Consider the following 23135-nt stretch of genomic DNA (forward strand, 5'->3'; position numbering starts at 1 on the left):
TCCTTAGCTCAGGCTGTCTATTTCTTAAAAAAAAAAATAAAGAGAAGCAGAACTAGCTTCAGGCAAATAAGTATATCAGCATTTGAATTCATGCTTGTATAGCCTCTGAACAAAAAATCTCTCTTAAAAGCAGCCTAAGGAGCTTCCTCAAATGTATTCTGGCAACACTTATTTGAAGCTTGAAGATTTCAAATGTCTTTACAGTTCCCTAAAAACAAACTGGAAAATGTTAAAAAAAAAAAGCCCACAGATGGCTGCCAATTTCAAAACAGGATGTTTTTGTTGTCGATGACTGCAGTTAGGACCAGCGACCTTGAGAATGTAAGCAACCCATCCATTACCTCTTCTCTTCTAATCACTGTTGCAAATATTTTTTTTCACTCTTTATAAACTTGGCTGAATGAGTAGCTTAGTGCTCATACTCAGGCTAAGACCAGAAGTTCCACAGGACTCAAATTACTAGCACTGAATGTCACCAGCTAGTTGAAGGGAAAAGGAAGGGAGGAGGAGGGAAGTATTTAGTATATGGCTAGTGTTTTAAACTCAAGGTAGCTGTCATGAGCAGATAGAAAAAGCAAGACAGAAAAGGCACCCCTCCAAGAAACACATTACAAGTAATGCTGAAAAAAGATCTGCTGTCACGAGATAACCCTACCAAGTGCTCATACTTCTGAGACAGCAAGGAGGAAGCTCTGCAGTTTTCCCAGCAGCTAACCCTGCAGTCAGAAACCTGACCCCTGAGTCCTTACCTTCTGATGTCCAAATTCATTCAATATTGTGCCCAGCTTCTTCGTGTTGCTGTGAAGTTTATGAGCAGCAATGGCTGGATTGGGATCCCTCCAGTCAATGGACAGGCGATGATACCAGAGGTGCCGACCCTCCTGAATGTGTGCTGACTTGATGCTGGGGTCAAAGCGATGCACCTCGCATCCACTGTTGGCCATGCTTGTCTCAAACTGGTTGTCATTGTTGCCTAGCCTACAAAAGCAGAAAGATTTAACTATTAATGCCACAAAAAGAACTAGGACATTCTGATGATTTACAGTAAAATCCAACACCTCTGTTTCTGAACCAAAGTGGAAGATCTGTTGTGCTCCTTCTTGGGACAGATCCACAGTACTGAACATAATGTAACCCTAATTCTGATGAGGTAACCAGAAATAAAGCTAATGGTCAACAGTAACAGCTACTGAAGATTTGGAATAAGTAGTTAGATAAAGGAAAGTTAAAGGAACATGTGTTATTTTTCCCCAATGTCACGTTCATAACTGACCTTAAGAAACTTTTAATGACATTGGTAATTTATAGAATTAAACTACCAAAGTGAATGGGCTGAACTAACCTCACTAGAAAATTCAAGCTATATACTGCATACAGTCAGAATGAACAGCTCCTTTCAAGGCAAGAACTAATCCACTTTTAGCCAGGTTGATAACCTTCCCAAGAGCTTCTTTGTAATTCAGAAGCTGACATCATTTATAAGAAAGTAAATTAAAAGTTAGACCCTTTGTGCTGTTATTATTCATCTATTCATATTTTTCTCTCTATATATTCCTCTATTTTCAATTTGCTTTTTCTTGACAAGATTACAACTTTCCTTAGTCCCCACTGCACTGATTTCCAATGACCAAGCCATAAGCAGAAGAACAAATACATTTAAAATTTATACAATACTGACACAAGAACGACATGCCTCTCTTTCTCTGGGCACAAGAAGACACAGATAAAAAAGGCAAATCTAAAAATGACTCCTTCACAACAGTAACAGAGTTTTTACACAACTTCAGAGAAAACTGCTGCTAATTTGGCAAAGACCCCACAGAAGAGGAAAAATTAATAGCCTCATCGTACAGTGGCATGGGCTCAGTCCCCATCTCTGGAAGAAGATGTACTTTACAAGGCTATGCCATATTCCCACTTCCTACAGCCAGCTGGTTCACAAAGGGTACATTAGAACTAAAAAATTCTGGTATTTACCATTATAACCACGTCTGGACCACAGGCCTCTGCTACTGCGTAAAATAGGATGTCCTCCTCATTCCTGCTCCTCCAAGCTTGTTCCAAACATGGTTCAAATCATGCACGAAACCTTAAACTTAACCTAAATTATGCTAAATTATACACACATGTAGTGCTGGGAAGAGACTCAAGACTTTTAAATCAGCACTTCAACAAGTTGTTCTAATTGAGAATATCTATTATGTACTAACAGCATGGCATTTATCTATCATACACAAACCATTACATGGCACTACTGTTAGTCATACTGTCAGAGCACCTGCTACACTACACCACAATTATCCTAAGCAATGGTGCGAGTCTAAAATCTATTTGCATCAACCTGTAAAACACAATACATTTTAAATCATGATACACTATGGTACGACATTAAACCAGCACTAAACATTTTCCATAAATGACACACAGATAAATTAAAATGAATCCAACTCATGAAACAATGTTTGGAAGAACACATGTTTTGGAAGTTTCCAGTATGGTATGACACTTGCTGTGATACTGGCTAAGCACAGTGTAATGGTGCCTTATTAGAAGGTCTTCTCCCCAGCCACCTTCCCCTTCAGGCATCCTGGGAAAGCAGAAGACAGGGTTTGCAGAAACAGCTTTTAAGAACTCTATTTCACATGATTCCAGCCTGCACAGCTGCGTAGGAGGAAAAGAGAGGAGTTTCCTTTTAATAAATTCAACACACATTAGTAAAAAGTTCAGAAGTTAACCAAGTGAATTGACATATTCTCTTGTGTGTGGCTTTCTACAAAAGGGACACTGATGGACAAAGACCAGTGTAATCCCTTAGGAATGAGAAGCTGGCTAGAAATGAACATGTGAATTGTTGGGGACAGTTACAGCATTAGAGTGATGAGCCTACCAGCGACTAACAGACACATGTGTCCGTGACACACTTCAAATCATACCAGCTGGTACAACATAGAGGACCAGATGCTTTTGATGTAGACAAACCTCAGGCCGCCTCCAAACAGACTGCGACTCACGTGGACTGCAAAGAGAGGTTCACAGTGGTGCAAAATGGGAAAAAAAATAATGACAGTGAAGAAGGTGCTGATATATCTTCTGTCACTCTAGCTAACAGCTCAAATTTATGCCTGAGGAGAGATGTAACCAACAACAAATATTTAGGAGAGAAAATGAGGTCATCTCCAAAAGAACTGGCTCACACGTGATCATGCTAGGGGATAACACAGTGTGAAAAGAGGCAAGCAAATGACGTCTCCTAAGAGAGGTTTTGTGTTACTTAAAAAGGGACTGTGATTTTAAAAGAAAGGCATGGAGTTCACACACAGAAGACTGGAGAGGCCTTTCCCCATCACCAGGAGAGAGCAGCTGCTGCCTCCAGCAACAGCAAAATAAAAAAATGCTAAGTACACTGACCTATTTTTCCTGTAAAGGAGAAGGGAGATTGGGTACAGTCGGTAGTTGCATTCAGTCCTCTGCAATGGGAGCAGAGGTGCTGCATTCAAAGCAGCAGAGGGATGGCTCTCCTATTCTGCGTGCCAGTGGGAAGGAAGGGCTTGCTGGCACTGCTCCCATCCAGCAGCAGGGCAGGGATGCTGACCAGGGCAGAGCGCAGCACCACAGGGAGCAGTGTCTCTTGGCTGTCCCCTCTCCCAGGGTTCACAGAGGGTCACAACACACAGAGCCTCCCACTTGGAATAAACACTGGGCTGCAGCTTGCACTGAACTGGAACATCACACTGGCCCCCACATCACCCTGGAGTGCAGCCAGCATGCAGGTAGCACAAAAGGTGCTTTGTCTCCTCCAGCACAGCTCTAGGGAACACCTGTAGCTGATCCAGCCTGATAACTGCAGATACTCCAGCTCGCACAAAGACCACAGGACAGAGCTGTAGAAATACGCATGTTAAGGTGCACCTTTCCCTTTATGTGCTGTTTCTCCTCCTCTTCTTTCTCAAAGGAGGATAACCAAGCTCTGCAGAGTGGGAAAAAAGAAGTATCCCCTGCCTGGATCCTAAAGCCCCTACATTTTAAGATCCACCTGAAAGGGCGTTTATACAGTACTGCAGCAAGACCCTAAAGCTTAACTGGTAAGTTTGTGAAATCCTATTTATATTATCCCAGCTTGAGTGCCTGCCTGTGGTGTTTGTAACAGATTTAGCTTAATCTAAGCAGATTTAGCACTAATAACTAGAGCTCACTAATGCATATTGCAATTATGTATCATACTGGGAAATCCTGTCACCCAAGCAAAAACATTGCTGCCACCCAGTAGTGGAAGCAACTAATACTAATTCAAAAAGATCTCCAGATGTTTCAGACACTTCTCACCCCCATTCACAAGTAACCTCTTCCACAGAAATGCCTAGGCAGTATGAATTGTTCCGGTTTTAATGATACACGGATTTAATTCAGGATTCCCAGTAACACTCACATTGAACTTTCACATTTGTCCTCCATCCATCCTCTCTACAGAGAATGTTTCTCATTGGAAGCAGCTGCTCCCCCTTCGCTCTTTATGAAGTATATGAGAAAACGAAAATGTTTAAAGGGGATTTTTGTCTTACTTGGAACAAGATTACTTTTCTGCCTGTCATAAACTAAAGGAAATGAGTCGGAGAGAATTGTGCTCCAAAGGCTGCAGAAGTAAACTGGAGGATTGAAGACTGCTCCTCCTTAACCTCAAATATTTTCCTTTTATTTTTTTAGCTGCTTCATGTGATGCATCATGGTTGGGTATTTACTGCACATGTGTGTCTGATGATTGTTGTGCCAACAACAATTTCAATCTCTGCTAAGCCCTACTGTTCCATCAGTACAGCAAATCTGTCATTCAGGATCCCTGCAGCATACCTAAACCAGCACAACATACAAAGCACTGTATAATACATGCGCTAGCTCAAGTTTGTTAAAAAACATTAGAAAGTTACCTTTGTGCTGGTCAGCTCATGACAAATCTGCATTTCCCAGCACAGATGAAGTCAACTTTGCATTGTGCCAACTGGCTAATTCAACAAAAATAACCATTCTCAACCCACACTTGGTCTATAGCAAAAAGGAAAAGGGACATTAATACAGGAGCTCAGGTCTAATATTAATGGTCGTGTAACTTGAAGGGCAAGGGCTAGATTAATTCTACTAAACTCTGGGTACATTGCCAAGACATCTAAAGCCAGCAGCCACATTATCTCAGACTTCCTCTACAATCAAAGGAAAGCTGTACCTACCTTCAAAATGTTATTTAGCTTAGCTGATTTTCCACCTGAATGTGCCCGCCTCTCCCTGCTGACTACTAGGAGCCTCAGGCAGTTAGCCAGTACTACAGCCAAGCAGATATATCTGAACCTTAGCATGGACAGGTCTCTCCTAACGTTCACAGGAACATGAAAAACTGGGTGGGTGGGGGGTGTGTGGAGGGAAGGCAGTGGAATTAAACCTGTATTTTGCATTAGAACCAAGTAAGTATAATTTGAAATAGACTGCAGAGAATATTCAGAAAATAAGAAGCAACAATAGTTGAGAGGAATTTCCTCTCTGTATATGTGATTTGTCTCTAAGGGGCATGGTATTGATCTGCCACGGAGCAATGCAGCTGAACAAAACCAGAGAACTGCTCACCCTCTGAGGATTTTGGTTTTTTCAGCTCAACATAAGCTTGATCCAAATATATGCCTACCCAAATTAAACAGACAACACCCCCTCTGGCTGCAGTGTGCTCTACATTAAATGCTGGCATTAACTGCCATGTGCTAATCATCGAGAAATGCCATTCAGACACAGGTCCTTGCTATCCACCACTTGCAAACCCAGAGCAGCAAAATCACAAAAATAACCTGCTTTGTTTGGAGGGAGATGAAGCCTTCCAATACACCTCTAACCTTATGCTGGCTCCCAGGACAGCAAAAACATTTTTATTAGGCAGCAGCCATGTGGTGATTTGTGTGACACAAGCTCCAGAGCCCAGCAATCATTCTCCTAATACACCTGTGCACTGACAGGTAATGCAAAAGGCCAGCATGGCCCGATGACCTCCCTCATCCTCCCAGGAAGCAGTATTTTAATAGCAGGCAAACAGACTGCACTCATGGTTTCACTACCTGTGAATGCACTTGCTCTGAGAAGAGTGAAAACTTCAATCTCAAGAGCTGTAAACACCACAAACACTACAAATGTTGTAAAATAAAGCCACAATGGCCTTTATTATCACTTTGGCCCATGTCACCCCTGAAGTGCTTAGCAAACACACCTTCATATGGAAATGTACTAATTTGTCCCAGGTCTAGTTAATGAAGATTTATAAGTACGCAAGTCATTTTTGCTCAGGGAAGATGCTGTAGGTTTCTCAGTCTATTTCACTAATTTCCATCTTCTCCTATGTGAACTACCACTCACCATTCAGCAACTTGTTTTCATACCAACATTAGAAAAGCAAAGGAAAACAAAGACCCTCATGGAGAAAGGTTGTTTCCTAAAAAGAGATTGTATAGAATACAATTGTATACAGTACAATATAAAATACAGACCTCAACAGGTCTGTATTTTAAAAGGCAACCTTGTTGTAGCCTATGTTGCATTTATAGGGCTTTTTGAAGCTAGGTGTCATGAAACAATTTGCTGTCTTTAAAGAGAGCACTTACCCAAGAGAATAGAGACGGCACTGCTTGCTTCTGATTCGATGAATGAGGCTAAACCTCTCGTCAAGACATACAGGCCAGGGCTTCTTTGCAGTTTCAGAATGCCCTCTCAGGCTGTTCAGGTTCATGTGCTCACATGAAATCTGTTGAAATCAAAGGATGTTTCATTTTAAGGTAGGACTTTTAATTTGTTTTTAATTTGCCTTCTGGGGAAAGAGCGGAAAGAAGGAAAATGTTAATTGGTTTTATTTAAATCTGTTTGTCAATCTGATACATGGCTATGGAGATGTGATGATTTTTTTTCCCTGATCATCTGTTCTGCTTTGTGAAATTTGAGGTTTACATAACGCCCCAGTTAGCAATGCAATTTGAAAAGCAAATAATTAAGCATTAGCACTATATCCAAAATCAATTTTCCCAAGAAAATTTCTTTCAGCATTAAAATTATTATTTATTTTTCTTTTCAAACCTTGGAGTGGATTCTGCATCCTGAATAATGCTAAAATCATGTCACAATTCAAGCCTGTAATCTCAAGTTGCAGTGTCACTGCAACGTACACTGTATACCTTATCTAAAGCATCCTTCATCTCAGTTCCAGAAGGGATTTGATTATTAACCCAACACATCCCCTCTCCAACAACAAATGGATTTAAGCAAGTGCTTAACTGAACAGAGAAATCATCCTCCTCTGCAGGGATGAACACTGTAAGTCGAAGTCCTCATAAAGACAAAAAAGCAAGGACTTAACACACTGGATTCTTCAGAAAACTTGAAGTGTCGAAAATCACTCAACTGAGAGGTGAAGTCAGCTTTGCCAGCAGCTGAGCAGCAGCCTGCAACAGCCAAAACACAGCAGTGACCAAGCCAGTGAACCTATGGCTTTCGTGGAGTGAGTGACACCCGCAAAGGAGCCTGTGCCTGCAGCACCAGGTCTGCCTGTCCATATCTGTCTGGTAAAAAGGTAGGCATGGGGCTGAGGTGTGCTGCAACCTTTCCAACATTCAGGAGCCAGGGCACATCAGGCAACAGAAAGCCAGTGCAATGTGTACAGCTGCCACCACAGCAGCAGTAAGCCGGTAGCAGGGACAAGAAGCACCAAAGCTGTGGCTGCTTCTGCCCAGGAGAGGCTGGGCTGCACTGCATCAGCACCTGCTTACAGGTGGTTGTCAAAGGGCTTTTCAAACAATGTACAGCCTGGCCAGCAAATTTAGAGGTTGCAGGGCACCTGCATTAGGATGAGAACATGCAGATAGGAAAGCAGAGACTGAGAAGAGCTGCAGGAACACAGCCGAGCCATCATGACAAAAAATTGTTCTTTAGGCCTAGTACCAATCTTGGCTGCAGGGATGGGAGCTGGCACTGCCAGAAAGCCAACAATAAAAATGGTGTAAAGAACACTAGTAGAGACAAAACCAGGTTACACATCAGTCCTGAACTGACTGTTCTCATCCTGCTCCTTCCTTCCTCTACAGCAGCCTGCCTAGGCTCAGCTCCTGGTTTTAGCCAAACTAAAAAGCACATGTCTAACCCCACCTAGAACCACAGAAATGGATCAATTTTACACAGGGGTGGAGTAAAAACTGGAAGGCAGCCTTTGCTGTGTCAGGCACACCATGTGCCTTATTATAAGTAAATAAAACTCTCATTCTTTAACAATCTTAAGCTGTGAAAGATCATTACCTGGAGAATTACATCCAAAAAGCTGCATGCTGGATCACTGCCTCCCTGCTCCTGCTCAGCTCATAATTCCCATGGAAAATTCATAAAAGCTAATATAGCATCTCTTCCTGCTGCTCTCAGAATTCACTAAGTTTTAAGTAATGATTTGCACTGCACCCCATTACCCATTTCCCTTCAGTCGCAGAACAATCAAGGAATAAATGGCATTACAATAACAAGCACTAATTTTAAGACACAGAAGAATAATGTGCTCTCTACAGAGAACTAAGATTCTACAATGATGCCACTTAATTGGCTCATGACATTATGAGCAATTACAACACTCAGAATTTGGAGCAATTTTTAACAGCTCTTGTTACCTAGTAGCTCTTGCTACCAAAAATTAAAAATAAAATAAAATAAAAAGCACAGAACTCTGCCTTCAGCACTATCATCAGCCTGTTGCATGATTTACAGGCCCTGATGCTCTGAGTTCACATCCTGTTCTGGGCTTTTACTCACTACTATCGTACAAATAACACTGTTCTTCCGATCATTAGATACCAGCATTGAAGAAGCTTTTCCTGGATACAACCCGACCCTGCTGACGTGGCATCTCCCCCCTCCAGCAGTTTGAGACACCCTACACTAATGACAGGCAGCTGAACTCAGGCACAGTAATTAGTAAACACTTGCTCAGCAAACAAGGAAAATGAGATCTCATGCTCATCTACATAAGATGATCCCATTTCCAGAAGTGCTCTAACCAATCGTGGTGTTATCCTGCCAGTTATTAATCTATAAAATCTTCCAGGTCAGGAATGAGGATTTGTCTCTTTTTTTGTTTTCACTTATGTTTGTGTGTTCCCCTCCACGGTCAGTTACTCTGGGAACAAAACTTCTTGGTTAGTGTGTCAGAAGCAATAAACTCTCTACTAATTGATGCCCTTGTAGGCTTTGACCCAACGAGAGGAGTTTAGCAGCATCTGCCACAGTTTATTAAGTCACCAAGAAGGGCATTTTGAGCTTAACATGTTTCCACGGCATAAACTTCTATACAACAGAACAAGGAGCTCTACACACATCTCTTGCTGTCTCCATACCCATCATGTTGCCTCCTGCCCTCTCAGTGCTGGCATGAGTGAAGGCAGAGATGTCATTTTCTTGAGGATTTAGCCAGGAGTACCCACTGGAAAGAAACTGGAAGCTAAGTGATCACATTGCTTCCCTCACAGTTACCACACCATCAGCAGAGCAGCATATTTTTAGATGTGTTTCAAATGAATCACATCTCAGCCTTGAAAGCATTGCATTAACAAAGAATTTCATATGTGAATGATATATCAGTGACATGAACACCTGAGGCTTTTTTCTGTTCTCCAGAGTAAGCAATGGTGCAGCTAAATCTGCATTCATGGCTCAACAGCTGATAGGCCTGGGTACCAAAAGCAGACACCCTGTCAGAATTATCAGCATTCAGCACCTTTTCCATTTTTTATTACCCAAAATGCATGCACAAATGCTATTGTACAGAAGTGATGCCTCCATTAAGATATGATGGCCCAATTTCCACATATGCTGAACTCTGGAAGCATCTGTCAACACAATCTGGATTTGGAAATGTCACCATTGAAAAAGCACATAAAACCACTAATTTTCCAGGTCATCATTTTTGCCCTTAAAATATAAGGATTCTACTGGGACGATTTGTCCAAGTTAGGGACTGATGCCCTGTTCTCATTTTACTGGGAACTTCAAATAAATCCTTTTTAGTTAAAATGAGCCTGGTTATCTTATTGAGAAGTGGAGTGGCTGAATATGCAGTTCTCTCATTACAGAGTGCTCTCTACTTTTCTACATCTGTGAGAGAAGAACCACGTCTGGAATTTCACCTCCACTTGTCAGGACACAAACCCATTTGGAAAGCAAGGAAATAATGCATTATTTCTACCCTGTTTTGACCTTTACATTCATGTTGAATGTCAGTGCTAGGTTAACATTCTACACTATAGAAATAAAGCATTTTCAAAACCAGTCTGGTGTGAGGTTAACTCCTTATCTGAGCAGGAACAGCCCATGCCAGACAAGCTGTTTTCTAGATGGAGACTGAAATGAAAAACCTACCTGAGAAGTGCTAATGTATTTCAGGAACCTCAAGGCCTCATTGTCGAGGGAAGGAGTTAGACTTGCCCATGGTTGTAGCTCTATGTGCCATTTTACAGTCTGCAAGGCAAAGCAAAAAACACCTTAAAGAACAGGATTCATTTCTCAGTACAAGGATAAAATGCAAGGGCAAATAAATTGAGGAGATTTAATTTCAAACAAAAAGAGTTTCCTAGGGGCTTGCCTACACATCAAAGTGTTTCAGAATAAAGAAGAGTTTGAACTATGGTGAAAGAGCATCTAACCATAATTTATCATGATCAGCTTTGAAAGCGGATGTAGGTTAATTAGCAAGAAAGGGCTCTTCATCCAGGCTACATATGTCAACACAGTTATTCTAGGACACCCAAGTAAGCCCTGGCTTGCAGAAACACATGGAGAAAACCAAGATTTGAATAACTAAATCCTCTAGCAAAACAGTGAAATAATTTTATATCTATTGCGTATCTCTGCTTGAATGTCCACTGAAACAAGAATTTGGATTGCAAACACAAATCACCAAAGAAACCTCTGCAAACAATCTGATTCTTAAAATCTAGATTTGATGGAAGAGCCAACTTTTTGCAGTCTTTGACAGAAGTCCTCTTCCTGTCCAACACTTGCCTGACAAGATACACCAGAATTCCTTGTTTTACAGAAAAAAAAAGGTCAGTGTGGCTGCCCGGAGCCCTACCACTCCTTATTTTCTTAGCCAGTAGGAAGCAGCTTTGGTGGATGCTTTCTGCACTCCCTGCGAGCCCCCTCAGCTCTGAACCCTGGAGATCCTGACAGCTTTTCCAGCAACACTTCCCACATAGGCAGAGTGGGACAGAAGAGGTCTTTCAGCACGTGCTTGCAGAGCAACAGGGCTCTGTGCTCTCGTTTGTGCCACCTTCTCCAAGTTGTGCCTCCTTTTGTCACACTAGGAAGCTTAGACACGTTATCTGTTGCCCTGAAGTAGATAAAAATACAAGCACAGTGTTAAACTGTACTAAATTAAGATTGATTCCTCATGGCTTTTCTTCTTCAGGTGCCATAACTCACTTCCATGTCTGGGCAGGTACTATCAAGCTTCCCTTTAATCATCCCCAATTAACTGAGCTTCCACAACAAACAAGATCAGGTTTTTACCGCATGGGTTCATGTCACCGTTCAGTAACATGCAAACAGAAACACCATTCCGATTCTCACAGGACCTTATTTCAAAAGAAGCCCTGGAAACATACAGGAAATGGCAATTAACCACAGAGGATGGAGGCAGATCAGAGGGGCGGGATGCTGAGCTCCCAGACAGGACTGGTCTGCAGCACCAGGAGAAAAGGAGTGGTGACAGTGGGGATCCTCCAACACCAGAAAGGACACCAGACCTGATGAGTTTGCCTTGAGCTGGTATCATGAACTGGTATTTTTGCAGCCTAAGTAAACACAGTCTGGAGTAAATGTGAACCAGGAGGGCTGTATGAGGTTTATTGTATCTTTAAGGTTTGCTCTTTGGGTTGGTTTGGGATTTTTTTTATGTTGTACAGAGATGCTGAAAGAGACTTTTTTTTTTCCCCAGAAGCATATGAAAGTAGCATTTCCCATCCTGAAACTTGCTGCCTGCAGGAAACATGGGCTCCTATACTGTGTACAGCACAAGGCTGGAGCAAGCTAGCAAGAAAGCTCTGCAGCAGCATGTACCCCTGACCCACCGACTGCAGATAGCAGGCTGCAAACAGCTAACAGCAGGAGGACATGTGCACACTGGGGAGGGAAATGCGCGTAATCTTTCGGAATGAGTCACAGTTCACACGGCTGAATAACGTTTGCAATGACAGGAATGCTGCCGTTTCAACAGGCTTGAAAGCTGAAACAAAAATGAAGACTGACAATCGTTTTCTGGGGCAAAAACCCCCACCAAAACAGACACCTAAACATCTGTGCCCAGTTATTCTGAAATCTATTTGTGTGAGAAGTAGCTCATTAAGTAGGGGAATGGCAGGGTGTCCATTGTGGCACTATTCAGCGAGAATATTCTGCACAGAGTTGATGGGGAAGAAAAAGAAAAAATCCCTATAATTAAGCATGTGAATGAGGTTCTTATTCAGCAGAGTGCAATATCTGAGGGCTACTGCGGCTTACTCTCAGGTTCTTAAAATTTTAAACATGACAAACCAAACTGCCTTCCCACTAACTCCAAAATGTATCAACAAACACAGGAAAATTAAGATTAAAACCCCGCTGACACAATAACGCAGTTTCCCTAAAAAAAAAAAACAAACAAAAACCAACAAACAAAACTCAACAAAACAACAAAAAAAAACAACCCCCCCAAAAAAACCCACCCAAAACCAAAAAAACAAAAAAAAACCCACAAAAAAAATGGAAAGAGATCAACCTTTTATATAGTTCTTTAAATTTAGGAGCACTATATAGATGCTGCTTTTCTGACAGAGATCAGAGCCAAGCTCCTGTTTGACAGCAATGCTTTTGAATAGCTTCTCAAACTTTACACTTGGTCCCTGGCTCCTTATTAAGCAGCAGCTTATTTTCAATCACTAATGAATACATTAGAGAGGTCTGTTCCTCTAAACCTACTAAACACCCCGTGGGTTGTTTCAATAAGTGTTTTACAATACGATGCACAGACACTGAACTGGGGTGAAAATACAGTACATCTCTTGGACTAGGTACACCCTCCCAGCAGGTAACTCACTGGTGCCAATGATGCAGTAGGGGTATCTTTAGGACTCACAGAATATCCTCCTGAAGGAGCCATTCCTTATGTACACCAGTAGCCTTTGTTTATAGCTTTTCAGGTAACTTTCAGCCTCTTCCATAGTGTTTCCATATAAGCCTTCTCAAATAACTCTACAGCTAAGATGTACCTGGCACCCCTGAATCAACTGCTTTGTGAAAATCAGTTTTTTTCCTGATAAACACATGTTCATTATTCTGAGAAGTTTTTCCTCTCTAGACTTAGCAATTTTATTTACTCAAAGCAAACATAACTGATTCGGATTTTCTCACTTGCATCACAGAAACCTCCAGAGTAAATAGCTAATAGCATGTCCCTGTGGCTGTTGCACAAAACAGGCTGAGAAGCAGCTGCTTTCATAGGTGGCTTCTACAGCAAGTACAGAAGAGGAGCAAAGGAGGTATTACAGTCCATATTATACAGCTCTGGATATGAAATTCAGACAGATCTCCCTAGAGTCACCCAGGAGGACCCAGAAAACTGGTGCAGATGTTCTTCATCTCTGGCTATCATCATCAGTGTGCTATCTCCCCAGGCTAAGGGTTCATCCAGTGTGTCAGCATGACTGTTTCCCAAACACCAGCATATCCTAATTCCACGATATTAAGAGATGACAGTACCTAGAAAGTTACAACACCACATACAAAACATACTGAACATCTTGAAGTATTCCTCTATATACATTGTTTTGCTTATGGACATGTTACCTGAAATTAGTATTGTAAGAAAAATAAGTCTTCAGCAAGACTCTATCACAGGCACTGGTCGGACACTGATTTCAACTACCCCAGAAGGGTAACAGATATCCAGAAACTGTTACCCAGCATGGTGTCTAAATTTTCACATGAGATAACCACAGAGCGAAAGAAAACCTTCAGGCTATGTCACTGCTGTTTTAGAAAAACTACGATGCATTTGAAGGTTTGTTTTTTCTCCCAGGTACTACACACTTCAGGACAAGGACTGATGTTTCCTTCACAGCCCAACCTGACAGTAATCTCAGTGACTTTTCTCTGGAAACCACTTCTGTTTAGATTTTTCTCTCTCATCTGATAGTCATCTGATAATCCCTTAATGAACTAGGATACATTCTTTATCCTAAAACTCTGAAATAATAATATAAAGTTTAGATCAACATGTGTAAAAGGCTCACAATCCAGCAGGTGTAAAATTGTAGATCTGCAAAATTTCTGTCTTTTCTAGCATAAACTTGAACACATGAATAATGACATTCTTTCTAGATCAATCCTAGTTTCAGCACATTAATCCAAAGAGCCAAATCCCTCTCTTCCCTTCTGCTTAACTCTGAAAGGGATTTTTTTACCCATTTTTACTTGTAATTACTTATATTATTAAAATTTACTGAAGTTTTACATAATTCCATCTTTAACTCAGTAACTGTTTTTTCTCTCCTTTAAACCTCCCTCATTTTTAGCAGTTTATTAAAGAAACATATTAGCCATGATTATAATTTGGGAATCCCATTGCCCTGCCAAGCAGTCTGTTGCTTCCAAATGATAAACAAAACACTTGTCTATACATACACAGATGTCATAATCAAGGGAAAAATAGAAAATCCTCTGATAAAACCGTGCAACAATGATTTTTCACATTTGAGGCAGGACCAAACGTGAGTGGAAAGCATTCATGGCAATAAGCTCCAATAGCCATAAACATGTGCTAGCCATAGAAACAAATTACATAAACATCCTCACACCTCCAACTGTTCTGGCTTTACTCTGTGTATCATCACGCTCACCCCTTGTGGAAGGGTACAGCAGAACAGAGCTTGCTTGTGGGTGAAATTTCACAGAGCTTTTATATGAGTTTAAAATGCTGTGGGTGGGATTCAAATTGCAAGATTTCAGACATCTACAAGGCAAATGTGTATTTACTGGAGTGAACCCCTGAAGAGAGTGGACTGTCCCTAGATATGATCTGGGGCTTAGGACATCATTGTATTTAAGACTCCCTCTGGAGCACCTGTGGCTTTAAGCATATTATTTTGCAGTGGTTTTGTTGTTTTGTTTCCCCCCACCCCAATTCAAAAGAAGCTTAAATAGTGAAAGCAGCATGCTGCAGCCCACCCAAGTACTGGCTTTATGGGATATGCCAGCACGCCTCACGAGAGACACGCAACAAGTGCAAAGCCTGCCGAGATGAGTGGGAGAGCTCCTGCAGATGGAGGCGGCCAAACCTGGCATGCTGCTCCTCTCACTGACGACATGGAGCAGCTCCAGCAGTGCAGGATCCCTCATGAACACCCACATTTATTTTCAGAGGCAATTAGCTGGTCAACTCCAGGGAGAGCTGGGAATGAGGAAACATTCCTGCAGTGAGGAGAGCCAAGGAGCAAGCTCCCACAGGGGCTAGGGAGCTAAGTTATTTGACAGGAGAGAGAAGCTCTTTTAGGGAATGATTCAGCTCACTATAGAGCAGACGTCTAAAATAACTAAAATGAGTCGTGCACTGGAAACATCCATGTCTTTCCATGACCTGCAAAGGAAGCCTGGAGGATGGCCTCAGAAACACCTACACTGTAGACATTCAACACCACAGAAGAAGCCTGGATCACACTATCATGCATGCCATGCTGCAGAAAAACTTTTACTTTAGAGGACTGAGCCTACTCTTCAGTTGTGAGCCTTTAACAACACTTAATTGTACTTTATTGTTACAACACTGAGTAACTCTAAATATTTTATGTTTAGAGCAGCAATATGTGGCACAAGTAAAACAAACTCCACCCCAAAGCAGAGGTGTCAATAGGAAAGAACAAGTATGCCTCAGCCTTGGCAAAGACCTCCTTGAGAAAGGCCAATTCATACAGTTCCCTTTAGCTAAATGTAATTGGCACCACACAGAGGGCTCACAGATGTACACACAAAAACATGCTGCACTATGCTGTTAATTTAGAAGTAGCAGGGAAACACACAGGATCAGTAAGCTGTAATTTAAAATACAGGCTTACAAAGTGACTATGACTAATATTTAAAGCTCCAGGTGAATTGATTTCTGACATGGCTGGCTTTATAGCTATCCCATCCCTGTATGTCTGAACTGTTTCTTTTCCTTTTTTAAAATTAATGTTACTATTATTTTCTATTTTTCTTTGCAGTTTGGCTTTCTTAAACATACAAGGTTTTCACTTAAGAAGCCATATTGTAGAAATTGCTACATACGGTCCTACTTCGCATATGCATGGCTGTATTGAGAGAAAAGCAGTGGGTTCCCCCTGAGGCATCAGGCATTGGAAGTACCACAGGGAAATGCAGCTGACACCCAGTCCTGCAGCCACCTAAACTGAGAATTTCCACTCTTTAAAGGTCACCTAGTCCAACCCCCTGCCATGGGGTACATCTTTCACTACATCAGGTTGCTCAAAGTAAACAGTATTGGTCCCCAGTACAGTACAGACCCTTGAAAGACACCACTCATGACTGGTTTCCACTTAGACATTCAGCCATCAACTATAACCTTTTGCATGCATCCATCCAGCCAAGCCCACCCATCAAACCTGTGTCTCTCCAATTCAGAGGTAAGAATATTGTGGTGAGTCATATCAATGACCTGATAGAGATCCAGGTAGATGACACCCATAGCTCTTCCCTTGTCCTCTGATGCAGTCACTCCATCATACAAGGCCACTAGTTTAGTCAGGCACAAATTGCCATTGGTAAAGCCATGCTGGTTGCCCCTGATGACCTCCCTGGTTTCAGTGTGTTTTGAGTGTCTTCCAGGAAGATCTGCTACATGGCCTTATCCGAAGATTTGATGGTGGAACACTATGCTGAGGAACAAAAGCTTTGTGCCAAGATAAGCAATGTAACGTATACAGTCAGGCTCTCCTGTGCAACAAGGCTACTTACTAGGGTAAACCCTGCCTATGGAAACCAGTCCTGTGATAAGATTGTTTTCTGCATTAAGAAGTTGGTATCTTAGATTTAAATGAATTTTCAACACAACTTGTGTATGAAGAATTCTAGTAATTAGAGGTGTTTCTATGTCTAGACATGTATAGTTTATTTCACTGAAGAGGGAAATAGGGAACTCTCCTCTAGCCCCTTGCTTTCCATGCATCACCTCCTCCAAGCCTCTGCAGTGCAGGACACATTTGTCTGCCTGGGAGCAGGATGTAATTGCTCTGATGCCAACTTATGTAGCTCTGAGCATCACCCAGAGGGCTTTGCTCAAGCAGAGGTCATCAGCATTTGTTTCCCAAGGCTGCAGTTTGCATCATAAGTAAAACTCTTAGGCTTAGCAGGGCAAAGAGAAAAAGCAATGCACCTTGAATGCAAAGTTTTACATTGAAATGAAAATGCAATTCCCGTTAGGAAAGATTTGCACCGCTGCATGCTAATTGAAACCGAGAGATTCTTTACCCTTGTAGAGCAAATCAGTCTGAACACGCATACATAACAAGCCCTCTAAGTCAGCAGCTGCTAAGCGTTTCGCCTCCGCTCTCCCTTTGTTAATATTCATGTTTATTTTCTGCTCCTTTTGCTTCTGATTTCCCATCTGACAGGATGCGTTGGAGCCACACACATACAAATGACAGCTCCTGTGCTTGCGAGGGAACTGCTGGCCTAACCTGCAGGAAAGCCACACCAGCAACCTCGATGCAAAACACCAACTTTGATACCTTGAAAGGTTCAGCATTTCCGATGCAAAGCCGACGCTCAAGCTCTGTCCAACTCTACTTTTAGTTTTGTGTCTTCTCCCCGTACAAGTGTCTCATAAGAAAAGCACACAAAGAAAAAAAGGGATGCTTGGCACTGACTTTAAGTGACAGAATTTCTATCACTTTAAGAAGAAATGGCTTTGGAAGAATAAGGAGTGCCTTCCAAAACTAACATGACACAGCCAGACCTGTAGAAGAATTTAGGTGACTAATACTCCACTGAACTCAAATCAAAATCCCAACTTCCACAGGAAATGAGCACTGAGAACCAGCATCCCAGGTCTAAATTAGCCACTGTGGACACCCCTCCCGTAAATTCACTGGTAGACCTGGGCCTCAGCGACTAATGTACATCACCCTGGGTGCAGGTTTGTGACTTACAGGAAGCACACATTTCAGAACAGTTGCCAAAGTATTAATTTATAGGCACTCATGAATTTGGAAAGCATTGCATCTAATTCATTATTTGCATAGCATAACTACCACCCCTCTCTACCACTGAGGAATAAATCCACAGCAACCAAAGGAACTGGAAGCTGCAGAGGTAGGAAAGGGCAGCATCGCACCAGAGTACCCCTCCTTAGACCTTCGGAGGTCCCTGAAGTCTGACAGCTCTGCCATCGAAATCCCAGCAACATCAGGGAGAAATACACATTTATTAAAAGAGAGATTGATTTTACTCTACTAAGAGACACATGACTTTAAAAACAACCAAGTGGGATTTCTTTGCTATGTTAATAAAATAAATAAATTGGGCAGCAGCATTCCAGTGCTATCCAGAGGCTGACAGCATGATGATTTATATCCGATGGAGATAAAACCAGGAGCCAGAACAGACTGAAATTTATAGAAGCAAATTCTTAAAACTGCTTAAGCAGTGTGATAATCAGTTGAATTCTTTCAAGTGCCTACATGTCTTTGCCAATACTGAAGGATAACAGCCAAGAAAGAGACAGAGCAACTACTGGTCACTGCTTGTCAAATCCTTCCTTCAGCTAAGCAGAGGCAAGACCACAGTTTCAACCTGTATTCATAACTACTTTAAATGAAGTGCTTTAGTTGAAAAAACACAGGAAATGTCAGAATCCATACAACAGCTGAAATACAAAAAGCTATTTTCCTCTAGGTTTACTTCATTGCAATATTCAAACCACAGTGTACAACAAACAGAACTCATCAGTAAATACTCAGCTAGCCAGATAAGCCAAGTATATTTTGTGCCAATTCCAGCACTCTGTGATTTACAGATATCGGCTCTATGGCAGCCGATTCAGAGACTTCAGTAGGCTTGGCCTGAGGCTAAGAACTGGGAAAAAGAAAGTTCTTTAAAGTAAAACTTCATGCCTTCACACAAATAAGAGCATTTCACACTCGTGCAGCTTGCTTTCTCATCCAGAGGGACTACAAATGTCTAAACAGAAATAGTCCACCACACCTTCCAGTCTAAAGAGAGATCTGAAGATCAGAAAACCCCTTCTCCTCCATCCAGGAGGACCTTCTATGTCAGAGAGCAGGAGAGGGCAGTACATAATTTAGGCATCTATAGTATCATAAAGTAAATAAACTTTAATCCTTATTAATGGGTAAACTGAAAGGCTGTGTGACTTCTATTTAGATTTAGATTTCACAGGGATTTAGTGTAAAACCTAAAGTAAGATACAAAATATTCACAGTAGATACCTAGGAGCTTCTGTCCCTCCAACCCACCATCAGTTCACATACTGAGTTTTACTGGATAGCCAGGGAAGACTTAAAAAGCCAAACTTTACTTCTTTCTCCTTAAACTCCTTATTTCATACAAGCATTAGTTAATAAAACAAGGTAGTGGAGCTGCACAGAATGAAACGTATATGAGCTTTAAATGTCTACAAACATAATCCCTTTCTTGCTTTTGATACGATTATGGATTACTGCCCTTAGTCTAGAGCTATGTAAAAGTCTTCCAAGCAAAATAAAACAGTGTGTTGGGCAATTAGTTCCCCATGTCTAGAAGGGAAACGACAGCTGGCTTACAAGTTGTTAGGATTTTAAGTCCAAGATTTAAAGAGAAGAATATCAAGCTCATTTCAAAGCACACGATTTTGAAACACTTTTTGTTCATGACAACTATAGACCCAAGTATAATAATCCTGTGGAGGATGGGCTTGGCCAAATATGCACCATCCTCTGTAGTTAATGATATTTTCCAATGTTTTATTACTAATTCCGAGCATTACAAAGAATAGAACACCGAACAGCTACATGGTTTGACCCTGAACTCCTGATGTACCCAGAAGTCCCACAGATTTCCTAATGAATAATAATTGCAAGATCAAACCATTAATCAAGATATCTAACTAAGAAGAAACACTAAGAAGATCAGCAGCAGCCAATTGACACATAATTGCTTCTTGTTTAATCTTCTCAAAAGAGGGGAAAGGAACAAGATGGTGTTGCTTTGCCCTAGTCAGGATGAAATGAAGTTCACTTTGAAAGCTTCAGTGCTGCAGAACAGCCGTCAGGAAAGTCCAAAAAGAGGCACGACATCAGTATTAACAATTTCATTGTTCCTCTGGGGCTTTTTCAGGCGGTTTCTACTCTGCAGTGTTCATCTCTGGGATAAAACTCAATCCTCAACTAGTGCTGTCAACTCTGCAGGGCACAGGAAGGGTTTCAAACTGTTTTTTACCATTTTCAGGCTTCTAAGTGGCAAGTATTATTTAACATTACACACCGTATCAATAGACATTACCATCTCTTCCCCCTAGCACTTCAAACACTGTCTCTTTGTAAAATATGAAAGAGGATGCTAAATAAAGGGCACTGACTTTGAAGCTCCCAGCTAATCATCTGAGTCAGCCAGCTGCTAGGAGAGGAATGAGGAAGAAGGCTGGGGATGGATGGGGCAAAGAGGGGGAGGTTAAAACAGCGAGAGCAGCTCTACAGTGTTAATGTTCACTGGTTCCAACACCATTTTCAACTGCACACATTTCCCTACAGGGTCCAGCTCCTGGCATATCACCAGTATTTGTTTCTTTGCTTACTTTCCTTCTAGGTTAATCTTCCCCAGTAGACCACCCTGTCACATGCACACAAAAAAGAAAACATAGCGACTTGTCAGCTCATCAAAACCAACAGCGACAACACAGAGCACCCACTATTTTAGCAATACCCCTGCGAGAGATGAGGTGCCTAACTGGCGCTTTGAAGAGCTTTCCTTGCTGGGCTCTCAAGGCCCACAAAGTTTGTGTTCCACAGCCCAAGAAGGGCGGAAGGTTCAATTCCTTCAATCTGCAGGAGCCACAGAGTCAGTCCTGGATACAACCCAGAATGTTGTCACTTCCAGATAAACCTACAGCAATGCACCAGAAGCTGCACCTGAAATCTATCAGAAGGTGGAATCCAAAGTAAATGTCAGCAGGTCACTTGTTAAATGAGCTGTTGGTCAGCAATTTCTGAAACAAGCATGTAAACCCAGAGGTTTTCATGTAAAATCTGAAGTAGGTGGCTTGACCTGAGTGAGAATCCTAAGACACTTCAGAAGTTAATGGCTCACAGAGAAGTCCTCCTGGTCCTATATTCCCAGAGACAGGAGAATCCCCACTGCACGCTGGGGAGAGGTGGCAGCAGGAAGGATGCTCCTCATTAGTCCCCCAGATTTGGGATCTGCAGAGCCAAAACAGCTCCACGGTACTGATTTTCAAAGAACGCTGCAAAGCCATTTTGTTCCTGTCTGCAGAGCATACAGAGAAGACTTTGGTGAGCAGCAAGATTTCCGTGTACATGGTAACAGCTGCTGGAACTATTACATGTATCATTCCACAAAGACATAAGGAAAGATTTATTCACTGTATTTACACAAGTGTCAGGGAGGACACAAATTTTAGGGCAGGTTTCTTAAATGCTGCAAAAAAAACCCCCAGAAATTTAAAAGGATAATAACCACCAAGGGGCTCCCCTCAGAGCCAGGCCCAGGACTTGTGCTCAGGTGCCAGCAGTCACCTGAGGACACCTCGTCCACCCCTCCCCTGACAGCGCAGGTCAGCAGCACCTCACAGCCAGCGCCTTTCTTGATGGCACCTGAGCCTGATGGCACATCTAAAAGCAAGTCTATTGAAGACAGGACAGAAGATCAGGCAGGGGAAAACACATGTCATTGAAGGTCCAAACTCTTCCACTTCATACTGCATAACCAGCTGGGAATGTTTCCACCATTCTCCTCCTTAAATTGACCCAGTTGTCCCTAAGAGCAAGTTCAAAATCATGGCTTTCATCTGTCTGCTACCCGAGGGATCAGTCCACTTGCACACATGGTTTCTATTACTCGTAAGAGATATGCTAACACAAAATAGGACAGCATGTCATCCTGTCACTGCTGTATACAGAAACACTAACATAAACAGAGTGAATAATGCATGTTATGGATTCCAAGATATACAGGCTATACCACAATTAAAAGTAAAATCACATCAAACCTCTTCTTTTCCCCCTTTTACATGTCCCACTGAAGTGAATGCCATTTGGTTTTAGACTGACACAGCATGGAAGGGCTCTGGACAATGGCTGATCATACTCACCAAGATACGTTTGTGTATTTGCTAGCTACAGAAACACTTGAGTTGATTAAATGAGTCGCACCCTCCACACACAGCTCTGAAGCACTGAACAGCCGTCCAAGACAAACACAGCTTCAAGTTAATATTAGAACAAGAGATAAGAGGGGGCTCTGTGGATGCCATCAACGATTAGTAATGGCTCACACAGACTTTCTCACCTATGTGTTAAGTCTTTTATCTAAGCTGTGCCGAGTGACAGCCATCACTGCCAGGCTGCAGGAGGACAGCATGGTCTACCACAACGAAACCAAACTGCTTGTGTGAAGACTGAAGGTCCCTCTAAATGCTATCTAAATCTCTAAACTTGTTTTGTAAGAGAAGTGATGCGCTTGTCATGCTGTCTGTACAAGCCTGCAAGGCAGCTGTTAGAGGGTTTTGTTTTTCACCACTGCATTTCAGTACTGCACCCCTTGTAAGGGATGTAGCAGGGATACACCCCTACTACATCCACTGGAGTTTTGCTCTGGATTCACACCAAAGGTCCACCAGCTGCACATCAGTCTGAACCATGCCCACAGTTCAGTAAAAGTGGCATGAGAGAGATATCTGGTGTGGTAGTACCTACTCTGCAGTCTTGAAGCAGACACACAGCTCTGTTGACTGCCTGGCTGGATGTGTAAATGTTGATGAGAACTGACTGAACAAACTGGGATGAAAGCCTTACTAATGAGGAAGTTACATATTTGTCTCATAA

At 42.0% G+C, this 23135-nt stretch overlaps 1 protein-coding gene across 1 annotated transcript in view; it reads right to left on the minus strand.

Annotated features, from left to right (window-relative positions):
* METTL24 (methyltransferase like 24) overlaps positions 1–23135 on the minus strand; it is a 46473-nt gene that overhangs the window by 15384 nt on the left and 7954 nt on the right. Inside the window, exons 2-4 of the mRNA XM_057413227.1 lie at positions 10411–10509; positions 6630–6769; positions 750–978 (exon numbers count right to left, since the gene is read on the minus strand). Coding sequence (XP_057269210.1) covers positions 750–978; positions 6630–6769; positions 10411–10509 — 468 coding nt within the window. The remainder of the gene's footprint in view (positions 1–749; positions 979–6629; positions 6770–10410; positions 10510–23135) is intronic.

This window comes from Pezoporus wallicus, unplaced genomic scaffold (assembly GCF_028554395.1).
Source record: "Pezoporus wallicus isolate ANWC-B61680 ecotype Strahan unplaced genomic scaffold, APGP_CSIRO_Pwel_v1 contig_7505, whole genome shotgun sequence".
Lineage (NCBI taxonomy): Eukaryota > Metazoa > Chordata > Aves > Psittaciformes > Psittacidae > Pezoporus > Pezoporus wallicus.